The sequence below is a fragment of the Podospora pseudocomata genome (genome assembly GCF_035222375.1).
Source record: "Podospora pseudocomata strain CBS 415.72m chromosome 2 map unlocalized CBS415.72m_2.2, whole genome shotgun sequence".
Lineage (NCBI taxonomy): Eukaryota > Fungi > Ascomycota > Sordariomycetes > Sordariales > Podosporaceae > Podospora > Podospora pseudocomata.
Window position 1 is genome coordinate 1349530 of NW_026946366.1, and position 23517 is coordinate 1373046.

The following is a 23517-nucleotide window of genomic DNA, read 5'->3' on the forward strand; positions in this document are numbered from 1 at the left end:
GCTATTTGGCGGAGTCACCCCCGTCTTATACAATTACCTATCTACGGGGTACGGTACGGCACCCGTCCACCTCCACCACACCACTTGTTCAGCCATCTTTAAAGTTTAAGCTCTCGATACCTCCGTTTTGTTCATTTCCTTGTTTTCTTATTAGTTCCCAATCCCTCGACCCGACAACAAAGAGTCCAACACGGCCCCTCCCTTGACAACCGTTCACAACCCCGCCCGCTTGGTCCTCGGGTTCGCCCGCCTAGCGCCGGTCCATCGGTGTTGCAACGGTTGAGTCAACGGTGCACCCACTCTTTCTTTATCAGCCTTATAAGTCGTGCGATATCTGGAGCTGCTCGAGGGACTGCTCGGTTCGAGGGCGCTCATCTAAAGACAGACCAATGGCGTTGACCGCTCAAGTACACTTCTTGGTGAGTGGATTCATCCATGGCAGAGGTCCGTGAACCATGACTGATTATCTTGATAGGATGGCACCTTGAGTCTCATCCATATCCCCCTGAGCCTCTACCCTACCTTACTCCAGCCCATACTCCGACTCCTCCTTCCACAAAGCCGTGGCTCACCACCCGATCTGAACCTTGACAGCCTCACCCTGGACAGCAGTCAACATGGCTTCCTCAACATCAGCGTTACCCCTCTCGAGTGCTCCATAGTCTGCCACTCCTCCTGGGCCAAAACAATCTTTGAACCAGCCATCAAGCAACTACCCCGCGACGCGGCCAAAACAGTCATCATCTCCAAAGATGACTACGTCGTCTTCTCCGTCATCAGCGTCGGGATGGACGCCGGGTCTCGAGTAGCGGACCTCACCTCCCCCTTGGCTCTAGCCAACATCCCCCTCTTTTTCATCACGACCTATTACTCTGACTTCATCCTCGTCCCAGTCAAAGACAGGCAGGCGGTCGAGAACACGTTGCTATCACGGGGGTTTGTCTTTTCGGAAGACAATGATGACAACTTCCCTTTTACATCCCCTTACAGCACCAACCACGGCAGGAGGGCGAGTCAAGGCAGCAGCTTGAACGAACTCCCCACCACGGCCCGACAACAACCACCACCACCGTCCGCGATCCCGGAGCTCCAGGAGAGGACGTTTGACAATCTCAAAAAGAGGAACGTGGTCCCTTATGTCGAGCAGGGTCTGCTGCTGGTGCAGTGCTCGGGCAGGCAGGAAAATAACATGATAGGGGGTTACTCGGAACGGCCGTCTACCTTTCAGACTAACGGGCATGGGAGCCGCAACCGGCATTCTGCGCACAAGCCGTGCTGGGCCGATACGGTTGATACTAAGCTTTATACTGGGCTGGTGTCGGCTTTGGTGTCCCAGCCGAGGTTTTTCAGTATCACACTGGCGCAGGACGATCCGCCTTCGTTGCTGCTGGATAGGGAGTTGGTGGGGATTTTTGGGGATAGTCTTGTTGGGGCGACGACGGAGGGGGGGGTTTCGCTTGTGCCGATTTTTCTGGACTTGAGCAGTCTGCCCATCGAGGCGACGGGGATTGTGAGCGGGGTGGCGGGGACGTTGGTGAAGGAGCTGAAGGAGCAGTACGGGGTGGTGGCGGAGGAGGAGGATGGGGGTGGTGGGAGGAGGGGGAGGGGGAGTGCGCAGGAGGAGGAGTTGGAGTTGAGTTTTTTGAGCACGGTGAGGGCGGGGGCGGTGATTTTGGGGGAGGAGGTTAGTATTAGGGCGATGGAGGCTTTGAGGAGGGTTCTGGTGAGGGAGGGGAAGTGAATGGGGGGGTTGAAAAGAGAAGGGGAAAAAAAAAGATCAAAAAGGGACAAGGTGTGGGGGTTATATACAAGGCATAGGTTGAGTGCGCGTTCATATCAAAAGTTCACCACTTCATCTCGTATTACAAAGTTTCAAATATAGGTATCCTTCCAACTGATGACTGTCGCATCATGTCCGTGACTTCCAATCACTTGAACCGAGGGCATCTTTCGCACCCCTCCTGCTAGTGTCATACCCAGCCCCCTCAAACCTTCCTATCCAAATCCATTCCTTCCTCCTCCTCTTACCCAAACCCACATCGGTGTCACCTCCCCTTCTTCCTCCCCCCCTCCTTCTCCTCAGTCACCAATCCAGCCCTGACAAACCCATCCCTAGCAGCCATATTAATCAACGCGAACCGCCTCGGCCCCAGCTTCTGCCCTCCATACCACCGCGTCACCACCACCATGACATCCCACAAGTCCATAACCTGCATCAGGTGAAGCAGCCTCCCTCCCGCGGCCGTCTCCCCGTCGTCGTCACAATCTTGATAACTCGTCCCGTTTTCGCCTCTGATCCGCCAAGCGGTGATATTATGTGTCGCCGACCTCACTTTTTTGTCTGTTGCCAGCAGGTGCGCGAGATAGCCTTTTGCTTGGGAGACGGATGTTACCGGGACGGTGCGGGCTACGAAGGTTGACTTAAGCTCGGTGAAGGGGGCGCTTAAGATCCAAGGAGGTGGGGGGAGGGGGGTTTCGGGTTGGGATTGGGGGGGTGGAGAGGGGGAGGGGGAGGGTGATGGGACTGGGGAGGTGGCCAAAGTGAGGAGGTCATTGAAGGATTCGATTGCGTCAAAGAGGCAGACTTGGCCTGGGGTGTGGACTTGGGTGATTGCGTCCCTGAAGAGGGAGAGGTCGCGGGCTGCGGTGCCTTTTGGGAGGGCTGGGTTGGAGGAGTGTGTTGAGAGGGTTGATGGGGGAACGTCGGGGTAGGAAGGGGGGAATTGGATGAGGAGGGAGGAGGATGGGGGGGAGGTAGGGTCCAGGGGGGGTAGGGTGAGGATGTAGATTGAGGAGGTGGGGGGGTCGGTGGGGGAGGGGAGGAGGGTTGAGTCGCCGTAGATGGAGTTTAGGGCTGAGATTTCGTCTTGGAGGGCTTCGTTCATTGTTTGTTGTGATTTTGGGCGTTGATGAGGGTTTGTCGGGAGACGTGGTGAGGATTGAGGCGAGAGAATGTGTTGGAGGTGTGCGGGATGGTGAGGAGTGGCGTTTGTATAAGTGGTGAGTTGTGAAAATGAGAGGTGGTTGAAATTCGGGTGAGGCCCACGGGTGAGTTGAATAAGTGGGACCGGGGTCATGTCGGCTCGGGCCGATGCATCGATGCTGAGGACTCGACAACGAGACATCTCACAAAGCGATAGGTACAATTACCATTATAGTTTTATTTCTGTTACTGGGTCATATCTGGGTCACTTGTGAGCTTTATCTCTCGTTAATGGCACGAAAGTCTGTCTACCTGGTATGTCATGTTCTTGCAGTTAAAGACATCACAGCCAACCCAGCTCAGTGAGTCTCTCTCAAGTCCGCAATGGGGAACAGTTTCTTGGGAGGAATATATGTCTAATAAGTCCTGTCTGAAACTATGATCTATTTCTCACTTTCATTCTACCTCTCACCCGACACCAATGCTTTATCAAGAATCACCTGACTCATCCGCATTGGTTTGGCCCTCAATCAGCTTCCCCCCCCCAAATATTGGGCATCCCACAATGAGGCATTGCTTGCAGTGACATCCAGAGGCAAACTCCCAACACAATCCCTTTCTTGCCTTCTTTTATACCACAGTTTGGCTAGGTGAGTCTTCTTGTCTCTCGTACTTGGCGGCGCCTACCCGCTCTGACACAGTGAACAATCATCGGCAGCCAGGCAAAAAAAAAGTTGGGTAAAAGGAGAACAATCTCCATCTCTTCAAATTTATATCCTCTCTTTTCTCATTCCATCAACACATCGAAACAAAAGACAGCTTCCGAAATAGGCAGTCAAGTTGCAAGTCTAGCGCAAGTGTTAGTGTAACCCCTCCTCCCCCTGCCCCCCCCCCACCTTTCCATCTTGCCGCGACATCCCCGGCCTTTATGAACAAGATATGAACTGAGCCCAACTGACCTTGATAAACAGATTTAACAGTTTACAGCCAACAGAGAAGATATTTTCACCAACAGAGAGTCAAATACTCAAGATTCCAAATAAAGCAAAACAAAAACAAAAAAATGGTCACCCTAGAGAATATTCAACCCAGCGTCCAAGCCGACGAGGGGACTCACACGGCCTTCTTTTACGGCAAGCATCTCACCCCCCCTTTTTTCCCACGTACAATTTCATACTAAGCAGAAAACAAATAGGCACCCTCATGGTCCCAGACGTCTTCTACACCGTCTGCTACAACCAATCCAACGTCCCCCCCGAGATCAAGGCCCTCCACACCTTCACCCCCGCCATCCTCCCCGGCTACATCCGCCGCCGCGTTCGAGGCGCCGACTACCCCGGCATCACCCCGGACAAAGACCACAAAGTCTTTGGCATGTACGCCTCCGGCCTCACAAACGCCAACATGAACAAGCTGGACATTTTTGAGGGGGGGCAGTACGTGAGGAAAACGGTCGAGGTGAAGTTGCTGGAGAAGGTGGGGGATGTGAAGGGGGAGGGGAACGTGGAAGGAGAGACGAAAAAGGCAGAGGTGTATGTTTTCCATCCGGATCACGAGGATGAGCTGGAGGATAGGGAGTGGGATTTGGAGGAGTTTAGACGGGAAAAGATGCAGAGGTGGACGAGGGCGGGGTATGTTTTTGATGGGTGTGATCCCAATGATCCGGCAAAGGTGGAGGCTGCTGTGTAAGGCATGGCCGGCCGGCAGGAGAGGGAGCCGTGATGGTTCGGTGTATGGAAATTTGGGTCGCGAGTCAGGTGAGAGGAGGAGACAGCGATAATGTGGCTTTGAGTTCTGGTTACGAGATCAGCGAGGTCCCCGTCAGCGAATGTGGATTGATCTGTCATCTTTAGATAGAGAATGAGAAAGATGAAACATCTAGGTTGGGTGTATACACTGTGGCCTGCGGCGATGGCGGCCGTTGGATGTTTTATGACTAAACTTGGGGTCGACGGGAGAGCGGTCTGCGCCACAGGTGCAAGTTGCTTTAATGCGATGGCTTCCACCCGGGTTGTACGAGAACTCGTGTCAATTTGCCGAAATGCTGCATCGTGGACGACTTGGCGGTTTGTTTAAGAATACAGTAACGGCCCGTGGTCACGCTTGAGGAGGGCGGCAAGACCGGTAACTATGCCCAATTGGTGATATATCCATGGTGTTCATACTCTTGTGGTGGTGTTGTTACTCTTGCAGTGAGGAACTCGGGTCTTTTCGAATACAAAAGTGAACATTAAGCTCTCCAGAATTCTAAAGAGATGTCATGTCTCACAGATGAATTGATTCCAATCCAGCCCCCAACCTGGCGTTGGGAAACGACCACACAAGACAAAGGTGAGGGATGCGTAGTAGGGATCAGTTCAACGGTTTTATGCCCCAATAAAGAAACAAAAATCCATGCCGACCGTTTATATCAGAATTTACCTACTCGCAAATCCCATCAAGTGAGCTTCGAATTATTTGCAAGTGAACAGAGCAGGTGAAGCGATGAGCAACTTCGAGCCAAAATTGTAGGTAGATGCTCCAAAGCAACAGCCCAACCAGCTGAGGCTAATGATCCGTCACAGGGGTCGTTGGCCCTAAACCCCACTGAAGGAACGCTAAGAATCAAATCCTGCGGGAGATGACGCAGCTAGCGCAGATCATTTCAGAACATCCAACGTGCGTGGGGCTGGTTGCATCTTTTTGATCGTTGGTGATGGAACCTCATCAATCTTCAATCCTTGTTCCAACAAAGGAACTGGCATCATATCATGTGTGGTACATTGACGAGCCCAACGGGATCATGGCCAACAATCACCACTTAACCATTGAGACCGTCTGAACTTGTCATCTGACCTGCTCAACAGCTCGGGAAGCTGGCGGTACACTTCGGTTCCGCAGATCGATGCTGAGGTTCGGCTGGCTCCGTCCCTGGTCGACGGCAGGCCGAAGCCTCTCCCGCAGACTCTCCTCTTGCACAAGTGCGCCACGATAGCGGGTCGCGAGACCCCAGAACATACCCTTTCATGGACCTCACTCAGCCCGCCGTGCCGCGTTTGCCGCAGGACAACATCAACATCCTCTGACGCCGGAAATACGGATCTGTCATGGAGGAACAGACTGCAGAGCGACTGATTCCGTACCCAGCCATTGACTTTCTAGGCCGTCGACCCAGCAAGGCCTCTTGTGACCTGATATTCCGGGGGATTGTGTGATGTCTGTGGGGTCTACGGTGTTGAACCTGGGATGCAGCCGGCTGGACCCTGAACGGTCAGCCCTACTACCAGGTCTTCAAACATACCCCACCAGGAGAGACCACAATGGGAACCACTCAGCTTCGTTGTTAGTCGGCCGGTACACCCTGCTCCATTACCGGATAGGCGCAAGCTGTGACAAGACGTGCTGGGTCATCATGGGCGGCGCCGTGCCAGCCCGGGCGGGATATGCCAAGCTCGGCGGGAATCCCATGCTCTGCTGCGAAGGCCTCTTTGCGTCGGCCCTTGTTTTGGTCCTGTCTATCAGAGGCACCTACCTGGCTTCGCCCTTTGTGTCCCCACACGGACGACATGCTGTTCTCAGTGCCGCTGTTTGTAGACATGAGAGATGAGCTGGGACGGGAGGATATAAGGAGCAGGTAACCTCCAGGTCCGGAGTTTTTGGTTCTTCATCCTCACACTCACATCAACCACTCCAGTCTTTCCTTCAAGACCCACCTTCCTTTCTAATTGCCTGGTGCAATCATCTTACTCTCACACTCCTTTGAGATACCATCTTCATTCCTTTCTAGGACCAAGTTTCGTTGACCGCACTTGTCCTGTCATTCCTTGTTTGGATACTCTAGTATCAGCCAGCTCTGCGCTACCAACCCAGCACCACACCGATACCAACCATCAAAATGTTCTTCACCAAGTCTGTCCTTGCCGTCGGTGGCCTTGCCACTCTTTCCCAGGCTCACATGCTCCTCCGAACCCCCGTCCCCTACACCAGCCCTGCTCTTGTCCAGGATCCTCTCGACCCTACGGGCGCCAACTTCCCCTGCCAGGCCCGCGCCGGTGCCCAGTTCGTCGGTACCGCTACCCCGATGGAGAAGGGGTCGACTCAGATCATGGCCTTCACCGGCTCTGCTGTCCACGGTGGTGGCTCTTGCCAGGTTTCCATCACCTATGACAACCCGCCCACCGCCGCCTCTGTCTGGAAGGTCCTCCACTCGATCCAGGGTGGCTGCCCTGCCCGCAACCAAGCTGGCAACATTCTTCCCGACAACGCTGCGCTCGAGGGTGTGGACAACTACGAATACACCATCCCCGCTGACATCCCAACGGGCAACGCCACCATTGCTTGGACCTGGGTCAACAAGGTCGGCAACCGTGAGTTCTACATGAACTGCGCCCCTGTCAGCATCGAGGGTCCCGAGGGCAGCGAAGATGCTCTTGCTGCTCTCCCCGACATGTTCACGGCCAACATTGGTGGCGACTGCACCACTGTCGGAGCCGATAGCAAGGATATCCTGTTCCCCAACCCTGGCAGCTCCGTTGAGACCAACGGCGATGTGTCTGCCATGGTTCCCCCTACTGGCAACTGCGGTGGTGGTGCTGCTGCTCGCGCCGTCCGTGGCCGTCGCGCTGCCAAGTTCGCTGCTTGAGCAACTCGCATAGTTATCTTGCTAGGCAGTTCTTGGTAGCTGCGGCCGTTCGTTTCTCACAGACATACACATATCAGTTTCAGTACCATTCATAAGGGGTTCAGTCGTTACAGCATTGTCAAGGGCGCATATTCGTTGCATACATCAGCATCAGCACCAGCATCAGCATCAGCATCAGCTTCATCAGCATCAGCACGGGGTTACGGGAGTTTACACCCCTAGCATTCATTTACAAAGCATTTGGGAAAGAGATCAAATCATGATTTATACGACAATCGTTCACGACACAACACAATCATTCAAGGCCACAAATTCGCTACTGTTCGAAAGACACGCTCGCTACGGATCATCTTTCAGTACATTCGCTTACATACACGGCGGTGTCACACATTGATACCAGACACTCACTTGGACATACATACATATTACGAAGAACATTTTCACGAAGACTACAGACAATCGTTTTTGCATTATTGGATTGGTATGGGATAAGGTTAACTATTTTGGCTGGTGGTAATAATGGGTAATAAGGGCTGGCTTCTGCTATAGTTTCCATTCATTCTTGTTTATGAGGGTTGAGAACCAGAACACTACTAGAGTGGTTGATGGCGAGGACCAAGACATTCCTTTAAGAGAAATAGTAATATACACTACACAATCATTATATTTTAATGACAAGCTCCTGTCGAAGCATTTGTGGTTGTTGACTACCTTGGCTCCGGAGTTGCCAAGTCAGGTCAAGGTGATATCATTCCAATATGTCCCGGGATGATCCAAGACTTTGGGGAAGGTGACTGCGGGGGACTGTGCTTAATCGATAAGATAAGATCTCCCAGTGCCACGGTACGTACCTGCCCCACTAGTCATGAGGCTTGGCATGGGGCAAACAGCCACTCAGCTTCTAGAAGGCCCCTCCATATTCTCCGGAAGATTGATGGTGCGGAGCCTAGCGCACTTTGATTTCGCGGCCGCATCCCCCAGCTTCGCGACGGCCTGGGATTTTTCGATTGACACGCGCAGCACCAGGAAGCGTGGAGCGCAGCCTTCCATCAGTTAATTCACTTGTCACTTTCTGACTTTCAAGATACCCCTTCGCCTTAAACCTTACACTTCCCACCCAACGCCGGGAATACTTTTTAATAGTCACGACCCCTCCGCCTCTGCAGAGATTTCACAAAAGTCTAGTAGTTTGCGGCTGTTTATTAATTTCACTGCGCTGATGGAGATTCCAAAGTGAGTCTTCTCAAATGCGACAAACTTGAAGCTTCCCAGAGCTTCTTCCAGTTCGACCATCAGGCGCCTCACCCACAACCAACCCACACACCTAAACGAGGTTGCTCCTACCCATCGCACAGCGGAGGACTAATCGCCCGCATAGATAGTTAAAAGCCGTCAATATCAAACTTCCATTACCATTATCGACCGTGCTGCGCATCGACCGGGTTGTCGACTTGTGACCTGCCGAGGAGGTGAATGTCGCAGCCATGGCGAGCGGGACCTTCGAAGACATTGTGCGGAAGCTCAGTGTCCCTGACATCGGTAAGGCTGCCTACTTATCATGCCGTTGCATTGGTGCAGTCCAAGCTGACCTGAGCGTGTTTGGCAGAGCTTCGGGTCAAGGTCGAAGCAGCAACGGCCCTGCGCGACCAGCTCGAACACTATACCACTGGCCAGGTCTACCCGAATTTCCTGAAGCGATTGATGCCCGCCTTCATCATCATTCTCCGATCACCATGCATCTTCCAAGCGAACACGCCCGAGCAGGCGAACGCCCAGAGACTGCGCAACTGCGTGCTAGAAATCCTCCACCGTCTTCCGACCCAGCCGTCACCACCCGAGCCCTTCGCGCCGTATGCCGAAGAAGTCGTCGATCTCTTAATGACCCTGGTCCGAACCGATAACGAGGACAATGCCATAATATGCATCAAGACCATCTCGGATATCATGCGCCATCAACATGCGGTGCTCGGTTCAAAAGTACAGACCTTCCTGAGCTTGATCCAGGATCTGTTTGAGCAATTGGATAGAGTGGTGAGGGAACAGATCGACAACACGTCGTCTACCGGTCCACCAGGTGCACCGTCTACCCCCGGTAGTACGCAGGCTGCCTTTCCGCCGCATCAACAGTCGCCGAGACCAGGATCTCCAGTCGCTACTGGTGGTCCTCCCGATTTCAATGCCGATGCTAATCAGCAGTCCAACAGGCCGCTACTCAAGGGCATGCAATCTTTCAAAGTCCTGTCCGAATGTCCCATTATTGTTGTGTCGATATTCCAGGTCTACAGGAACACGGTTGCGCAAAACGTCAAGGCCTTTGTACCCTTGATCAAGTCTGCCCTGAGCTGCCAAGCGAAAGCTCAGGATCAAGCACACAAAGATGCCGCGGCGCGAGGGACCATCCACACAGGTGTCAGCCCAAACATTAAGAATCGGGCCGCCTTTGGAGACTTCATCACCGCCCAGGTGAAGACCATGAGTTTTCTGGCCTACCTGCTGAGACAGTACTCGCAACAACTCACAGACTTTCTGCCCTCTCTACCAGACATCGTCGTTCGCCTGCTCAAGGACTGTCCGAGGGAAAAGTCTAGCGCGCGGAAAGAATTGCTGGTGGCCATCCGGCACATTATTAACTTCAATTTCCGGAAAATCTTCCTGCCCAAGATCGACGAATTGTTGGAAGAGCGAACGTTGATTGGAGATGGCCTTACTGTCCATGAGACCATGAGACCTCTAGCGTACAGTATGCTGGCTGACCTTATCCATCACGTTCGAGAGAGCCTCACGCCAGAACAAATCCGCAAGACGGTGGAAGTGTACACTCGCAATCTGCAGGATAATTTCCCGGGCACCAGCTTCCAGACCATGAGCGCGAAGCTTCTCCTCAACATGGCTGAGTGCATAGCACGCTTGCCAAACAAGGTGGATGCGAGGCATTATCTCATCATGATTCTGAACGCCATCGGCGACAAGTTCGCTGCCATGAACAGGCAATATCACAATGCGGTCAAGTTGTCCAAGCTATACGCCCTGCAAACGGCTGGCCTCTTTCCCGAGACATATTTGGCCGACAAGAAGCACCCGCCAGAGTGGGACGAAATCGACATTTTCACTGCGATGCCCATCAAGACAACAAACCCTCGCGACAGGGCTGCGGATCCGGTGGTCGACAACAAATTTCTGTTCAAGAACCTGATGAACGGGCTCAAGAATACCGTCTACCAGCTGAAGAGTTGCAATCCACAGGGCAGTGTTGACTTGACAGGTGCCCCTCATCCATGGGCAGAAGTTGCCCATGGATTTACTGCCGAGGAGGTCAAGGTCATTATCAAGCTGTTCCGCGAAGGCGCCTACGTTTTCAGATACTACGAAATCGAGAAGCCGGTCACCGAGTCGCTGTACAGCTCCCCAGTAGAGTTCATGGCGAATTTCTACATGGTTTCTAGTGGAAAGGAGGAAAAGGACCTCTTGGAGACTTTTGCGACGGTTTTCCACTGCATTGATGCCGCTACTTTCCACGAGGTTTTCCAACAGGAAATTCCACGACTTTATGAAATGATGCACGAGCACACGGCGCTCCTGCACATTCCCCAGTTCTTCCTGGCCAGCGAGGCCACTTCCCCAAGCTTCTGCGGCATGCTTCTGCGCTTTCTTATGGAGCGGATCGAAGATGTTGGCTCGGCCGACATCAAGAAGTCGGCCATCCTCCTGCGGCTCTTCAAACTGGCCTTCATGGCGGTTACCCTGTTCGCCTCGTCCAACGAGCAGGTTCTGCTACCTCATGTGGTGGATATCGTGACCAAGTCCATTGAGCTGTCGACGAAGGCGGAGGAACCGATGAATTATTTCTTCCTGCTTCGCTCCTTGTTCAGAAGTATTGGAGGTGGCAAATTCGAGCATCTCTACAAGCAGATATTGCCGCTGTTGGAAATGCTGCTGGATGTGCTGAACAACCTCCTGCTGGCTGCCCGCAAGCCATCCGAGCGCGATCTCTACGTCGAGCTTTGTCTTACGGTGCCCGCAAGGCTGAGCAACCTCCTACCTCACTTGAGTTACCTGATGCGCCCTCTGGTAGTAGCGCTTCGGGCAGGTACAGACTTGGTGGGACAAGGTCTTCGGACACTGGAGCTCTGCGTTGACAACCTCACGGCTGACTACCTAGATCCCATCATGGCACCCGTTATCGATGATCTCATGACCGCCTTGTTTGATCACCTCAAGCCGCACCCTTACAGTCACTTCCACGCCCACACCACGCTGAGAATTCTCGGAAAGCTTGGAGGTCGCAACAGGAAGTTCATGACCGACGCGCTGCCTGTGACGTTTGAGCAATACGTCGATGATCGTGCCAGCTTTGACGTGAGATTGATTGGGTCGAAGAGAGACAGAGCTTTCCCAGCCCATCTCGGAATTGACCTGGCTGTTCAGAAATTGATGGAAACGCCAAAGCCTGGGAAAGGCCTGTCAAGTGTTGCGGCCAAACAATATGATGCCTACTACAAGAAGCAGGCTTTGAATCTCATCACGGCCCAGGTGAAGCTCCGCATCGGGTTTGACAACCTTCCGGATGATCTTCCCCGTCTGGTACGGCTCCAGGCGCAGGACTTGGTGAAACGCAACAGGGCTGTCGATATTTCTGCCTTTGAAACCACCGATCGGGAGCGATCAATTGTCAAGAAGAACGAGGAAGAGGCGCTGCTGAAGCGGCTCATCAAGGCGCTTGTGTTTGCCGAGTCTATCCCAGCCTTCAAATCGGAGGTGGATGGCTTTCTCATGAATCTTGCTCGGCATTTCACCATTGTCGAGGTTGGACGAGCACTGGTTGACATGAAGAGATTGGTCAGCCCGTTTGACCACAAAGCGGGCGAGGGACCTCTGTTCCTTGACTCTCGGGTGTTTTCCGACGCAATTCTGGACTCGCTTGCATCAGAGAACCCCGAGATCAGAGAAGCAGCCGAGCGTATGATTAAGGAGGTGTACAATTCGGCCCTCACCATCTTCAACGACGCCAAAAATGTTTCGCGTCTTGCCTTCTTCAACACCCTGGCGTCTGCCTTTTGCCATGGATGCTATGAGGAGGAGTGGTTCACCAAGACCGGAGGCACGCTGGGGATCAAGTACCTGCTCAATGACATTGATCTCGGAGATCAATGGGTTGTGTCGAAGCAGATGGACTTCGTACGTGCTTTAATGTACGTCATCAAGGATATGCCTCAGGATCTGTCAGAGAAGACCAGAAGATCGGCGCAGGTCACTCTTGAGATGCTCCTGACTAGACTCACCAAAGGGATCAAAAAGTCAGACTGCTTCCATCAACAGCCATCGACTCCTGCTGCAGGACAACAACCACAGCCACCGACACCCCAGTCGCAGGTCAACCCAAAGTTTGCTCGTATTCCCAATATCATTGTGATGCTGAATGGGGAGCTGTCCCACATGAACCGCCATGTGCGTGAGACGGCACGCCGTTCCCTCGAGTTGATCGCCAAAGCTGCTGGCGCCGAGGTGTGGGAGTTGCTTGAGCCAAACAAGGCACAGTTGCTGCGGCCGATTTTCAACAAGCCTCTGCGCGCGCTTCCATTCGCCATTCAGATCGGCTTTGTGGATGCCGTCTCCTACTACATGTCTCTCAAGAAGGATTTCGTCCCCTTTGACAGCGATCTCAACAGACTGCTTATGGAGTCTCTGGCTCTGGCTGATGCCAGTGATGATTCGCTCGCTCAGAAGGCCCTCGAGTTCAGGACACAGCACTTCATTGTGAATCTCCGTGTCTCTTGCATCAAGATTCTCAGCAGCGCCATGAGCTTCGATGAGTTTGGGCAAGGGCAGAATAACCCGACGAGGGGCAAGGTTGTCGGCGTGTTTTTCAAGTGCCTCTACTCGGACTCTCAGCCTACGATCGAGGCAGCCAACAATGCTTTGAAGTCTGTCCTCCAGCATACGACCAAGCTTCCCAAAGATCTGCTCCAGTCGGGGCTTCGGCCTGTTCTCGCTAGTCTTCAGGACGCCAAGCGATTGACTGTCCATAGTTTGGAGAATCTTGCCCGGTTGCTTAGACTCTTGACGACTTATTTCAAGGTCGAGATCGGTTCCCGTCTGCTGGATCACATCAAGCAGATCGCCGATCCGGCCTTCCTGCAGGAGGCATCCTTTACCTTTTTCGAGCAACAGCAGTCGATGAAGGTCATTGCTGCCGTGTTCAACATCTTCCACTTGCTGCCGGATGCTGCCAGGCACTTCAAGGAACGGGTTGTTGACAACGTCCTTGACCTGGAAGAGAAGCTGAGACGGACTCATCTCAGCCCTTTCCGTGTGCCGCTTTACCGCTACCTCAACAAGTATGCTACGGATGTTTGGGCCATGTTTATTGGCAAGTTGGACGAGCTGAAATATGGCCGGTTCATGTCCCAGGCTCTCCGACACCCAGACAGCCAGGAGCTCCGGGCGTGGGGTGCTGCGAATGTGGACACCATCATGAAAAGGTGCATCACGGCTGGTCAGCAGAACAAGGACAACAAGTTCGTTGCCATTGTCAACACTATCAACCTGCTGGATGCTCTCTGCCAGTTCCCCAGCTCCAACCTCATGTACTGGTTGGACGGCAAGGAGCGCATCGACTGGCTCAAGCAGGTCGGCAAGGAGCTTGAACGCAGTTTGAAGAACAACTCCTTGCCACCATTTTTGCGCCTGCCAGCTGATCAAGCATCTGAACAGCTCATGAGCATCCTCACCAAGGCTCTGGAGCGCAAGCCTGAGGACTTGGAGCCATTGCTCAGCTTGATCGAGTCTGTCACTGCCGATGACTTCCGCGAGACGCAGGTTCTGCTCTCGCACATTTACAAGCACATCATCTGCAGCAACAGTATCGATTTCTGGAGAGCGGTGGTGCTGCGGTGTCTTGACATCTATGCGGGGAGAACGGCCTCTCAGCGGACGAAATGGTATCTCATCCACAACATTGTCAACCCGATTCTCGCGATGGACGTCATGCGCCACTGGCCTAACAAGACCACCGGCCCAAAGTTTCTGGACAAGTCCGTAATTGACTCGATCAACACCAAGATCTGGAGGGCGAATCCAACGGGCCCCCATGACGACCTTTCTCAGCCCCGCATCGATCACACGAGAATGGAGGTACTGCAGCTTTCGGCGATGCTCGTCAAGTATCACAGTGGGATGCTTGAATCTTTTAGGAAAGACTTCATCAAGTTTGGCTGGACCTACATCCGTCTGGATGATGTTATCAACAAGCATGCGGCGTATGTGGTAATAGGTTACTTCATCGCCCATTACGAAACACCCGTCAAGATCGTGACCCAGATTTACTCGTCTTTGCTAAAGACAAACCAGAACGAGGGGCGGTCCCTCGTCACGCAGGCATTGGAATTGATGGCACCTGTTATGCCCAAGCATTGTGCGGTCAGTCCAGGTGATCGAAACCCGCCTTGGGCTATGGCACCCCGCCGGATTTTGGCCGAGGAGAGCCAGAACGCACAGCAGATCGCTTGTATTTTCCAGTTTTTGGTCCGGCATCCGACCCTGTTCTATGATTCCCGTGATAAGTTCGCCATGGCCATTATTCAGTGTCTCCGCAAGGTCGCGTCTCCTCCGAACCCATCCAACGAAAGCAAGAAGCTTGCGTTGAACATGATGTGGCTCATCTGGGAGTGGGAGAAGCAAAGGGTGGAAGGGAAGCCCACCGAGCCACCTCGTGCCTTGTCCGAGTCACCAAACACGAAGAAGCGGAGGCTTGAAGACGCCACAGGCTCTTCTCCTTCGGCCACTAGACAGCCGGAGCGTGGTGAATACCAGATTCCTGCGTTGGCCCGTCAGAAGATGATCAAGTATCTGGTGGAGTTCATTGCTCAGCTCAATGAGCGTTACCCGCTTCCCTCTGCAAGGCCGCATGCCGCCGCGACACCATCTCTTCCCGCACCGGCTCCGCCTTCGACTGATCTGTGCTGCAAGGCCCTGACCCTGCTTTACAACCTTTTGCAGCCTCAGTACTGGGGAGATCTCGAAGTAGACTTGTTCCCCAACGTCACTGATCTCGTTCTTGTCAGCGACAAGGCTGTGGCTGTTCTCACGGCGGAGCCATCCGGGGACAAGGAAAGTCCCAAGTTTGACGACAAGTTCACCACCAACATCATCAATACTCTGCAGGTTGTTCGGACCATCCTCAATTTCAAGTCTGATGACTGGATCCAGAAGAACATGACCCAGATCCAGCGGATTCTGGAGAAGTGTCTCAAGTGCGAAAACCCCGAGATCCAGGACTGCTTGCATTATGACGACGGGGGGTATCACGGTGACCTGGACATCAAGCCGATCGTCAAGCGCATTCTTGATGCCGTTCCCGAAGACGTCCCCATGGAGGATGCCGATGCTGATGGGGAGACCGAGGCGCAGACTTCCGAGATTATTACTTTCTTGTCCAACATTGCTACTGAAAGCATGAATGCTGGCAACTACGTTTCTGGTATCAATATCCTATGGTCTCTTGGGCGCCGCAGGCCTGAGTCGATCGACCAGCACATACCTGCCATCATGAAGTCGTTGCAGGCAAAGCTGGCCAGGGACCATGTCTCTCATTATGCTTTTGTGGCCCAAACAACCACCGGAACGCGCCCAGCGGACGGCCAAAGCAGCGCAACTGAGATGAAGCCGTACGATCTTCAAGTCCAGACGTGCCTCATTCTCAAGGCTATCGAGGTTACTGCCTTGCGGATGGACATCCTTGGAGACAACCGTCGCCCTTTTCTCAGTGTGTTGGCGACCCTTGTGGAGAAGTCGTTGCATGTCGAGCTGTGTGAGAAGATCCTGGAGATGGTTGAGGGCTGGGTGTTCCGCTCCGAGGGTACATGGCCGTCCTTGAAGGAGAAAACAGCCGTGTTGCACAAGATGGTCACTTTCGAGCATCGCCAAGATCCGAAACTGCTGATGAAGTTTTTGGACCTCGTCATTCGCATCTATGAGGATCCCAAGATCACGCGGACGGAGCTCACGGTGCGTCTGGAACATGCGTTCCTTATTGGCACAAGAGCTCAGGATGTCGAGATGCGCAACAAGTTCATGTCCATCTTTGACAAGAGCTTGTCCAAGACAGCGAGCACACGACTGGCGTATGTCATCCTGAACCAGAACTGGGAGACGCTGGGCGAGTCGTACTGGTTGGCCCAGGCATCACAGCTTCTACTTGGTGGTGTCGACATGAACCCCACGATTCAGCTTCAGAGCGACGACTTCCGAACGCTGCCACTTTCGGCTCTTGCTGGTGTTTATGCCAAGGATTCTCGCGAGCCAGAGCTGATTCCTGATGACAAGTATGAGGCTTTCATGGCGAGCCATCGCCGGTTCATTTCGGAGATTGGTGACGTGAGGGTCCGTGATGTTCTTGAGCCCATCACTCAGTTGCAGCACATCGATCCCAAGCTTTCCGACCAGCTTTGGGTGGCTTTGTTTCCCATGTTCTGGTCTGCCACAGCCAAGGAGGACCGGGCTGATCTCGAGCGCGGAATGGTGACTCTCCTGACCAAGGATTACCACTCCCGCCAGATTGACAAGAGACCAAATGTGGTCCAGTCTCTTATGAATGCCGCGGTTCGCACTTGGCCTGACTGCAAGATCCCGCCTCATGTGCTCAAGTTCACGGCCAAGACATATGATGCGTGGTACACGGCCCTGTATCAGCTGGAGAAGGCTGCCATCAAGCCCGAGATCGACTCGGTGGCTGTTCGGGAGAGCAACCTGGACGCTCTGGTTGAGCTATATGCTTCGCTTGGGGAGGAAGATTTGTTTTATGGCACCTGGCGTAGGCGTTGCCAGTTTGTGGAAAGCAATGCCGCCTTGTCGTATGAGCAGCATGGCATGTGGGAGAAGGCTCAGCGCATGTATGAAAACGCGCAAATCAAGGCTAGGACAGGTGTCGTGCCGTTTTCGGAGTCGGAGTACATGCTGTGGGAGGACCAGTGGGTGATTTGCGCGCAGAAGCTTCAACAGTGGGACGTCCTCCAGGACTTTGCCAAGCACGAGAACTTCCAGGACCTTGTGCTTGAGTGCGCTTGGCGGAGTCAGGAGTATTGGCAGAACGCCGAGAACAGGGAGGGTCTTGACACGATAATTGCGGGTGTCATGGACGCGCCGACACCGAGACGCGCGTTCTTCAGGGCGTTTATGTCGCTGATCAAGTTTTACCACAAGCAGGAGAGTTTGCAAGACTTCAACCGTCATGTCGACGAGGCCATTCAACTGTCAATCCGCAAGTGGCATCAGCTTCCTGAGCGTCTCACGGCTGCGCATATCCCGGTTCTGCAAAACTTCCAGCAGCTCGTCGAGCTGCACGATGCTAGCATCATCTGCACGAGCCTTGCCAACACCACCCAGCAGAACCTTGATGTCAAGTCGGGCGAGCTCAAGCTGCTACTCACGACGTGGCGCGATCGCCTGCCAAATACATGGGACGATATTGTGGCCTGGCATGATCTGGTAACTTGGAGACAGCACATCTTTGGGCTGATCAACAACACCTATCTTCAGCTGGTTCCCGCGCAGGGACAGAATGCTGGTGGCGCTTCGTATGCCTACCGTGGATATCACGAGACGGCATGGATTATCAACCGCTTTGCTCACGTCGCGCGAAAGCACGCCTTGCCGGATGTCTGCGTGACTCAACTCACGCGGATCTACACGCTCCCCAACATTGAAATCCAGGAAGCCTTCCTCAAGCTCCGTGAGCAGGCCAAGTGCCATTATCAGAACGCCGATGAGCTTACCAACGGTTTGGACGTGATCAACAACACCAACCTCAACTACTTCAACACGACACAAAAGGCCGAGTTTTACACTCTCAAGGGCATGTTCCAGGAGAAGCTTGGCCAGAAGGAGGAGGCCGACAGCTCCTACGGCACGGCGTTGTACTATGACATCACCGCAGCCAAGGCGTGGGCCGAATGGGGCTACTTCAACGACCGGAAGTTCAAGGACAACCCGGCAGACTTGAGCACGGCGAAGCAGGCTGTGACGAGCTATCTGCAGGCTGCTTCCAGCTACAAGAACTACAAGTCTCGGAAGCTGGTCGCTCGGATTCTCTGGCTTCTCAGCCTGGATGATGCCAATGGCACCATTGCCGGAGGGTTTGATGATTTCAAGGGGGATATTCACGTCTGGTGGTGGATCACGTTTGTGCCGCAGCTTCTCAATGGCATCTCGCACAAAGAGGCGCCGAGGGTGTTTGCCATTCTCATCAAGATTGCCAAGACGTTCCCTCAGGCGCTTTACTTCCAGCTTCGCACCAGCAAGGAAGATTATCTTGCCATCAAGAAGGCGCAGGAGAACAAGGCTCGACAGCGCAGTCAGCAAGCTGCTGCTGCTGCTGCCAACAAGCCTAACGGGTCACCAGCGGTTGCCAAGCAGGAAGCAGGAGCTGCCGGGGCGAAGACTGAGGGAGCTGATGGGTCGAGACCTGCCACGGCGAACGGCGATGCCAACCAGGTCAAGACTGAGCCTAAGGAGGCCGGCAATCCCAACAATGCTGCTCCTGTGCCGGCCGAGCAGCAAGCAGGTCACAAGAAGCAGCCCTGGGAGCTCACTGAGGATATCATGAGCGTGCTCAAGACTGCGTTCCCTCTGCTGGCTCTGTCGATGGAGACAATGGTGGATATGATTCAGAAGCACTTCAAGTGCCCGCCTGATGATGATGCGTACCGCTTGATTGTGGCCTTGTTCAACGACAGCCTGTCGTATGTGAGCCGGTCGCCACAGCTGTACGCCAGAGAGGTCAAGCTTCCCCAGGCAACCGAGTCCAACATTATCAAATTTGCGGAGACGATACTCCCAGCTCACATCCGAAGCTCCTTCGAGGCCGACTTTGTGAGAGTTAAACCCACCATGTATGAGTACATTCACAAACTGAGGAAGTGGCGCGACAAGTTCGAAGAGAAGCTGGACCGCCGCCAGACACCGCAGCCACTGGAGTCGTTTGCACATTACTCTCCGCACCTCAGCGAGTTCCGGTACCAAAAGTTTGACGATGTCGAGGTCCCGGGACAATACCTCCAGCACAAGGACAAGAACCAGGACTTCATCCGGATCGAGCGGTTCTTGCCCAACGTCGACCTTGTGCGCAACACGGGTTCCACGCACCGCCGTCTCAAGATTCGTGGCCATGACGGAAGCATGCATGCGTTTATGGTCCAGCATCCTGCCCATCGCCAGTGCCGTCGTGAGGAGCGCGTCTTGCAACTGTTCCGTCAACTTAACCAGACACTAGCCAGCAAGAAGGAGAGCCGTCGCCGCGATCTGCAGTTCACGTTGCCGTTGATGATTCCGATTGCGCCAACAATCCGTCTAGTTCAGGAGGACACTTCTTGGATCTCGCTCCAGGCCATCTACGAGGACCACTGCCGTCGGAACGGTATTTCCAAGGACGAGCCCATCATGTACACCATGGAAAAGCTTAGAGCGCTCATGGACAACAAGGGAGGTGTAAGTTTTTCCCGCTCCGGCCCCCCGGGACATTCTGGACCAGCCCACCCTAACCAGGCCCTGACTCCGCAGCAGAAACAAGAGCAGTTGAATACGGCTCGTCTGGAGGTGATGCGTGCGATTCAGGAAAAGTATGTCGACCACACCATCGCGTTGGAGTACTTCCAGCTGGCCTACCCCGACTTTTCCGAGTTTTGGCTGTTCCGTCGCCGGTTTGCCTACCAGCTGGCGGCGCTGACGTTTATGACGTACACGCTTCACATCGACAAGCGATACCCCAACAAGTTTAACATTTCCAGAAAGACGGGCAACATCTGGGGCTCCGAGCTCCTTTCGCAGATTGCCCAAAACCGACCAATCTTTTACCACTCGGAGCACGTACCTTTCCGGCTGACACCCAACATGCAGACGTTGATGGGCCCCCTGGCGACGGAGGGGATCTTTGCCGCGTCCATCATGGCGATTGCGCGGTGCCTGACGGAGCCGCAATTCCAGCTGGAGCATGCCCTGACGCTGTATGTGAGGGACGAGATGATGTTCTGGTTCACGTCTAACAGGACGACGGGCCTGACGGAGACTCAGCTGCGGGAGACGGTGCAGGCGAACTGCGATATTGTGGTCAAGAAGGCGGTTTCGTTGGCGCAGGCTCCGGCGGCGAACCTGCCGGCGCATCAGACGGTTATTGACTTGATTAGCAAGGCGGTTAATCCGGTTAGTTTGGCGGTTACGCTGGATCCGTTGTGGATGCCTTGGTTGTGAGGGGGGGAAGGAGGAAGGTGTATGATATGGAGGGTGATTTGGTGATGGATGGGCACGAGAATGAATAACATGGTGATTTTATTTAAGGGGGTTATGGGAGTGAGCGTTTGCATTGGTTATATGGATGGGTTGATCACAGCGAAGGATTTGCCATGGTTTATGTATGGGTTTGGGAGAAGGGGGAAAAGATGGATTATGTGACGGGGTGTGGGATTAGATTTGGAGTTTATGGGGTGTTTGATACCAATAATGCCATGTTTTTGTTTACACTTTTGCTGACCCTGAGAGTTTATTAATGTTTGAGTGTGGCAAGTGAAATATGGCCCGTGCACCTTTTCAAGACCTCACCTGAGTTCGCGACCCCGCCAAATCGCGTCGGGTCTCTCTTGGCAGCCGCGTCCCCCAGGTCGATCACAGTTGCGCCTTGCAAAATATTGACATTTGGTCGCAAGGTGGATTCCTGGAAGGGACGTGGTCGACAATTGGGCAGGTTTGCTTGACCATTCGAACAAAGCCGTATTTGCGCAATCACATGTCGACATCCACCTTGGTTCATTTCCAACACCCAAACTGCCACCAACACCAACCCATGAACCATCATCACCACCACCACCACCCGCCCTCATCAGCATGGCAACGACCGCGCACCAATCCTCCTCCTCCTCCAACAACTCCAACATGGAGAAATTTCTCCGCTCCTGGCGTCAGGACGCCATGAACAAAGCCCAGTACGATTCCGCGATTTTTATTGGGGACAAATTACTAGCCATGACGAGTCCGTTCCCCTCTTACCCTCCTCCCCTCCCGTCACTAACTGTGTCAAAACAGAAGACGACAACGACGCCTTCTTCCTCGCCCAAGTGCACTTCGCAGCCGGCAACCACACCCGCGCCCACTCTTTACTTTCCCGGCACAGCCTTATCAATCGCAACCCCGCCTGCCGCTACCTGGCCGCGCACTGTCTCATCAAGCAGGGCTTGTACTCTGAAGCGTTGAGCCTGTTGGGTGAGCACAGCCCGCGGCATTTATTTTCCCGCACAGGGGAGGAGGAGGGACCAAGGCGGAAGACGAGCCGGACAACGGGGAATAATACTACGACAAAAGCTGGGGGGGATGGGAAAGTAAAGTCGAGATTGCGGATCCATGATGGGCAGCAAGAAGTAGAAGAAGATGAAGGGCGGACAACACGAAAATACGAAGCGGCCATGTGTCACCTCCGCGGGTTATGTTTTGCAAAACAAAACGCCTTTGACCGTGCAAAGGAGGCTTACAAGGATGCGCTGAGGATTGATGTGCAGTGCTATGAGGCGTTTAGTCAGCTGGTGAAGAATAACCTCATGTCTCCCGATGAGGAGGATGAGTTTATGAGCTTGTTGGATTTTGGGTCTGTCGGCTCGGAGAGGGGGGAGGAAGAGCCGGGTGATTACACGCACATGCTCTACCAGACGCAGCTGTCCAAGTATCGACACCCGATGGCGTTTAATACTGCTGTGGAGAGCTTAACTACTCATTACGGCTTGGAAGGAAACGCGGACATCATGCTTGCGAGGGCGGACCAGCTGTACACGCAGTGCAGGTTTAAGGACGCGCTTGCGGTGACGGAGCGGGTGCTGGAGGGGGATCGGTTCAACTTTGGGGTGTACCCGATCCATCTGGCGTGCTTGTATGAGCTGAAGCGGACGAATGTCTTGTTCCTCATCGCGCACGAGCTGGCGGATAGTTACCCAGAGGAACCGGCTTCGTGGCTGGCGGTGGGGATATACTACTTTGCGACTGGCAAGATTGCCGAGGCGAGGAGGTATTTCAGCAAGGCCAGCATGATGGACCCCAACTTTGGGCCGGCCTGGATCGGGTTTGCGCACACGTTTGCTGCCGAAGGGGAGCACGACCAGGCGGTGACGGCGTACAGCACCGCGGCGAGGCTGTTTACGGGCACGCACCTGCCGCAGGTGTTTTTGGGGATGCAGAATCATGCCATGAACAACATGACGGCGGCGGAGGAGTTTTTGAGGACGGGGTATGGGCTTTGTAGGGAGGATCCGCTGTTGCTGAACGAGATGGGCATTGTGTGTTATCATCAGGACCGGGCGAAGGAAGCGGCGGCGTTTTTTAGGGAGGCGTTACGGGTGGCGGAGGAGACGGAGAGTGAGAGTGGGGCTTGGCTGGGGGCGAGGACGAATTTGGGGCATGCTTATAGAAGGCTGAAGATGTGGGAGGAGGCGTTGGGGGAGTTTGATGCTGTGCTGAGGGAAGGGGGGAGGGACGCGGGGGTTTTTGCGGCGAAGGGGTTGATTTACTTGGATTTGGGACGGGCGGGAGACGCGGTGGAGGTGCTTCACGAGGCTTTGGGGATTTGGCCTCAGGATCCGATTGCTACTGAGCTGCTGGGTAAGGCGTTGGAGATGAGCATGGAGGGGGGGTTGGGGTTGGGGGGGGAGGGTGGGTTGGTGGTTCCTGGGGAGGAAGGGGAGGTGGTGGTGGAGGATGGGAAGGCGGGGGAGGGGAATGAGGAGATGGATAGGTTTGAGGAGGTTGTCGAGCAGAGGAAAAAGGCGGCAAGAGAGAGGGTTGCCGGCAGGGGGCGAAATGGGGGATCGCTTGACAAGGGGAAAGGGATTGCTGGACGGGGGGGCGGCACGAGAACAGGTCTGGCGAGGGGTCAAGGGCCGTGGAATGCCGGAGACATGGACATGAGTGAAGAGGAGTAGGAGGGCCTCTTTGGCGAAGAGGATGT

At 54.1% G+C, this 23517-nt stretch overlaps 6 protein-coding genes across 6 annotated transcripts; 5 read left to right on the forward strand and 1 right to left on the reverse strand.

Annotated features, from left to right (window-relative positions):
• Positions 1–389: 389 nt before the first annotated feature.
• Positions 390–2688, forward strand: QC762_208580 (uncharacterized protein; the record flags this gene model as incomplete). Its single annotated transcript, XM_062887765.1, has 3 exons — positions 390–419; positions 476–2458; positions 2533–2688. The coding sequence occupies 2 exons, from the start codon at positions 390–392 to the stop codon at positions 1739–1741; spliced, it is 1296 nt and encodes a 431-aa protein (XP_062745919.1). The 3' UTR covers positions 1742–2458; positions 2533–2688.
• QC762_208590 (uncharacterized protein) lies at positions 2046–3125 on the reverse strand (the record flags this gene model as incomplete). The annotated part of the gene is made up of 1 exon (XM_062887766.1): positions 2046–3125. One exon carries the CDS (start codon positions 3123–3125, stop codon positions 2046–2048), a length of 1080 nt encoding a protein of 359 aa, XP_062745920.1.
• Positions 3126–3222: 97 nt separating this feature from the next.
• Positions 3223–4612, forward strand: QC762_208600 (uncharacterized protein; the record flags this gene model as incomplete). Its single annotated transcript, XM_062887767.1, has 5 exons — positions 3223–3285; positions 3458–3573; positions 3642–3782; positions 3895–4056; positions 4119–4612. Exons 4-5 carry the CDS (start codon positions 3987–3989, stop codon positions 4610–4612), a joined length of 564 nt encoding a protein of 187 aa, XP_062745921.1. The 5' UTR covers positions 3223–3285; positions 3458–3573; positions 3642–3782; positions 3895–3986.
• A 2185-nt stretch (positions 4613–6797) lies between these two features.
• Positions 6798–7544, forward strand: QC762_208610 (uncharacterized protein; the record flags this gene model as incomplete). The annotated part of the gene is made up of 1 exon (XM_062887768.1): positions 6798–7544. The coding sequence occupies one exon, from the start codon at positions 6798–6800 to the stop codon at positions 7542–7544; it is 747 nt and encodes a 248-aa protein (XP_062745922.1).
• Positions 7545–8555: 1011 nt separating this feature from the next.
• Positions 8556–20783, forward strand: TRA1 (transcription-associated protein 1; the record flags this gene model as incomplete). The annotated part of the gene is made up of 3 exons (XM_062887769.1): positions 8556–8777; positions 8923–9083; positions 9151–20783. Exons 2-3 carry the CDS (start codon positions 9029–9031, stop codon positions 20781–20783), a joined length of 11688 nt encoding a protein of 3895 aa, XP_062745923.1. The 5' UTR covers positions 8556–8777; positions 8923–9028.
• A 630-nt stretch (positions 20784–21413) lies between these two features.
• cut9 (anaphase-promoting complex subunit Cut9) lies at positions 21414–23491 on the forward strand (the record flags this gene model as incomplete). The annotated part of the gene is made up of 2 exons (XM_062887770.1): positions 21414–21558; positions 21612–23491. The coding sequence occupies 2 exons, from the start codon at positions 21414–21416 to the stop codon at positions 23489–23491; spliced, it is 2025 nt and encodes a 674-aa protein (XP_062745924.1).
• Between the last annotated feature and the right edge of the window lie 26 nt (positions 23492–23517).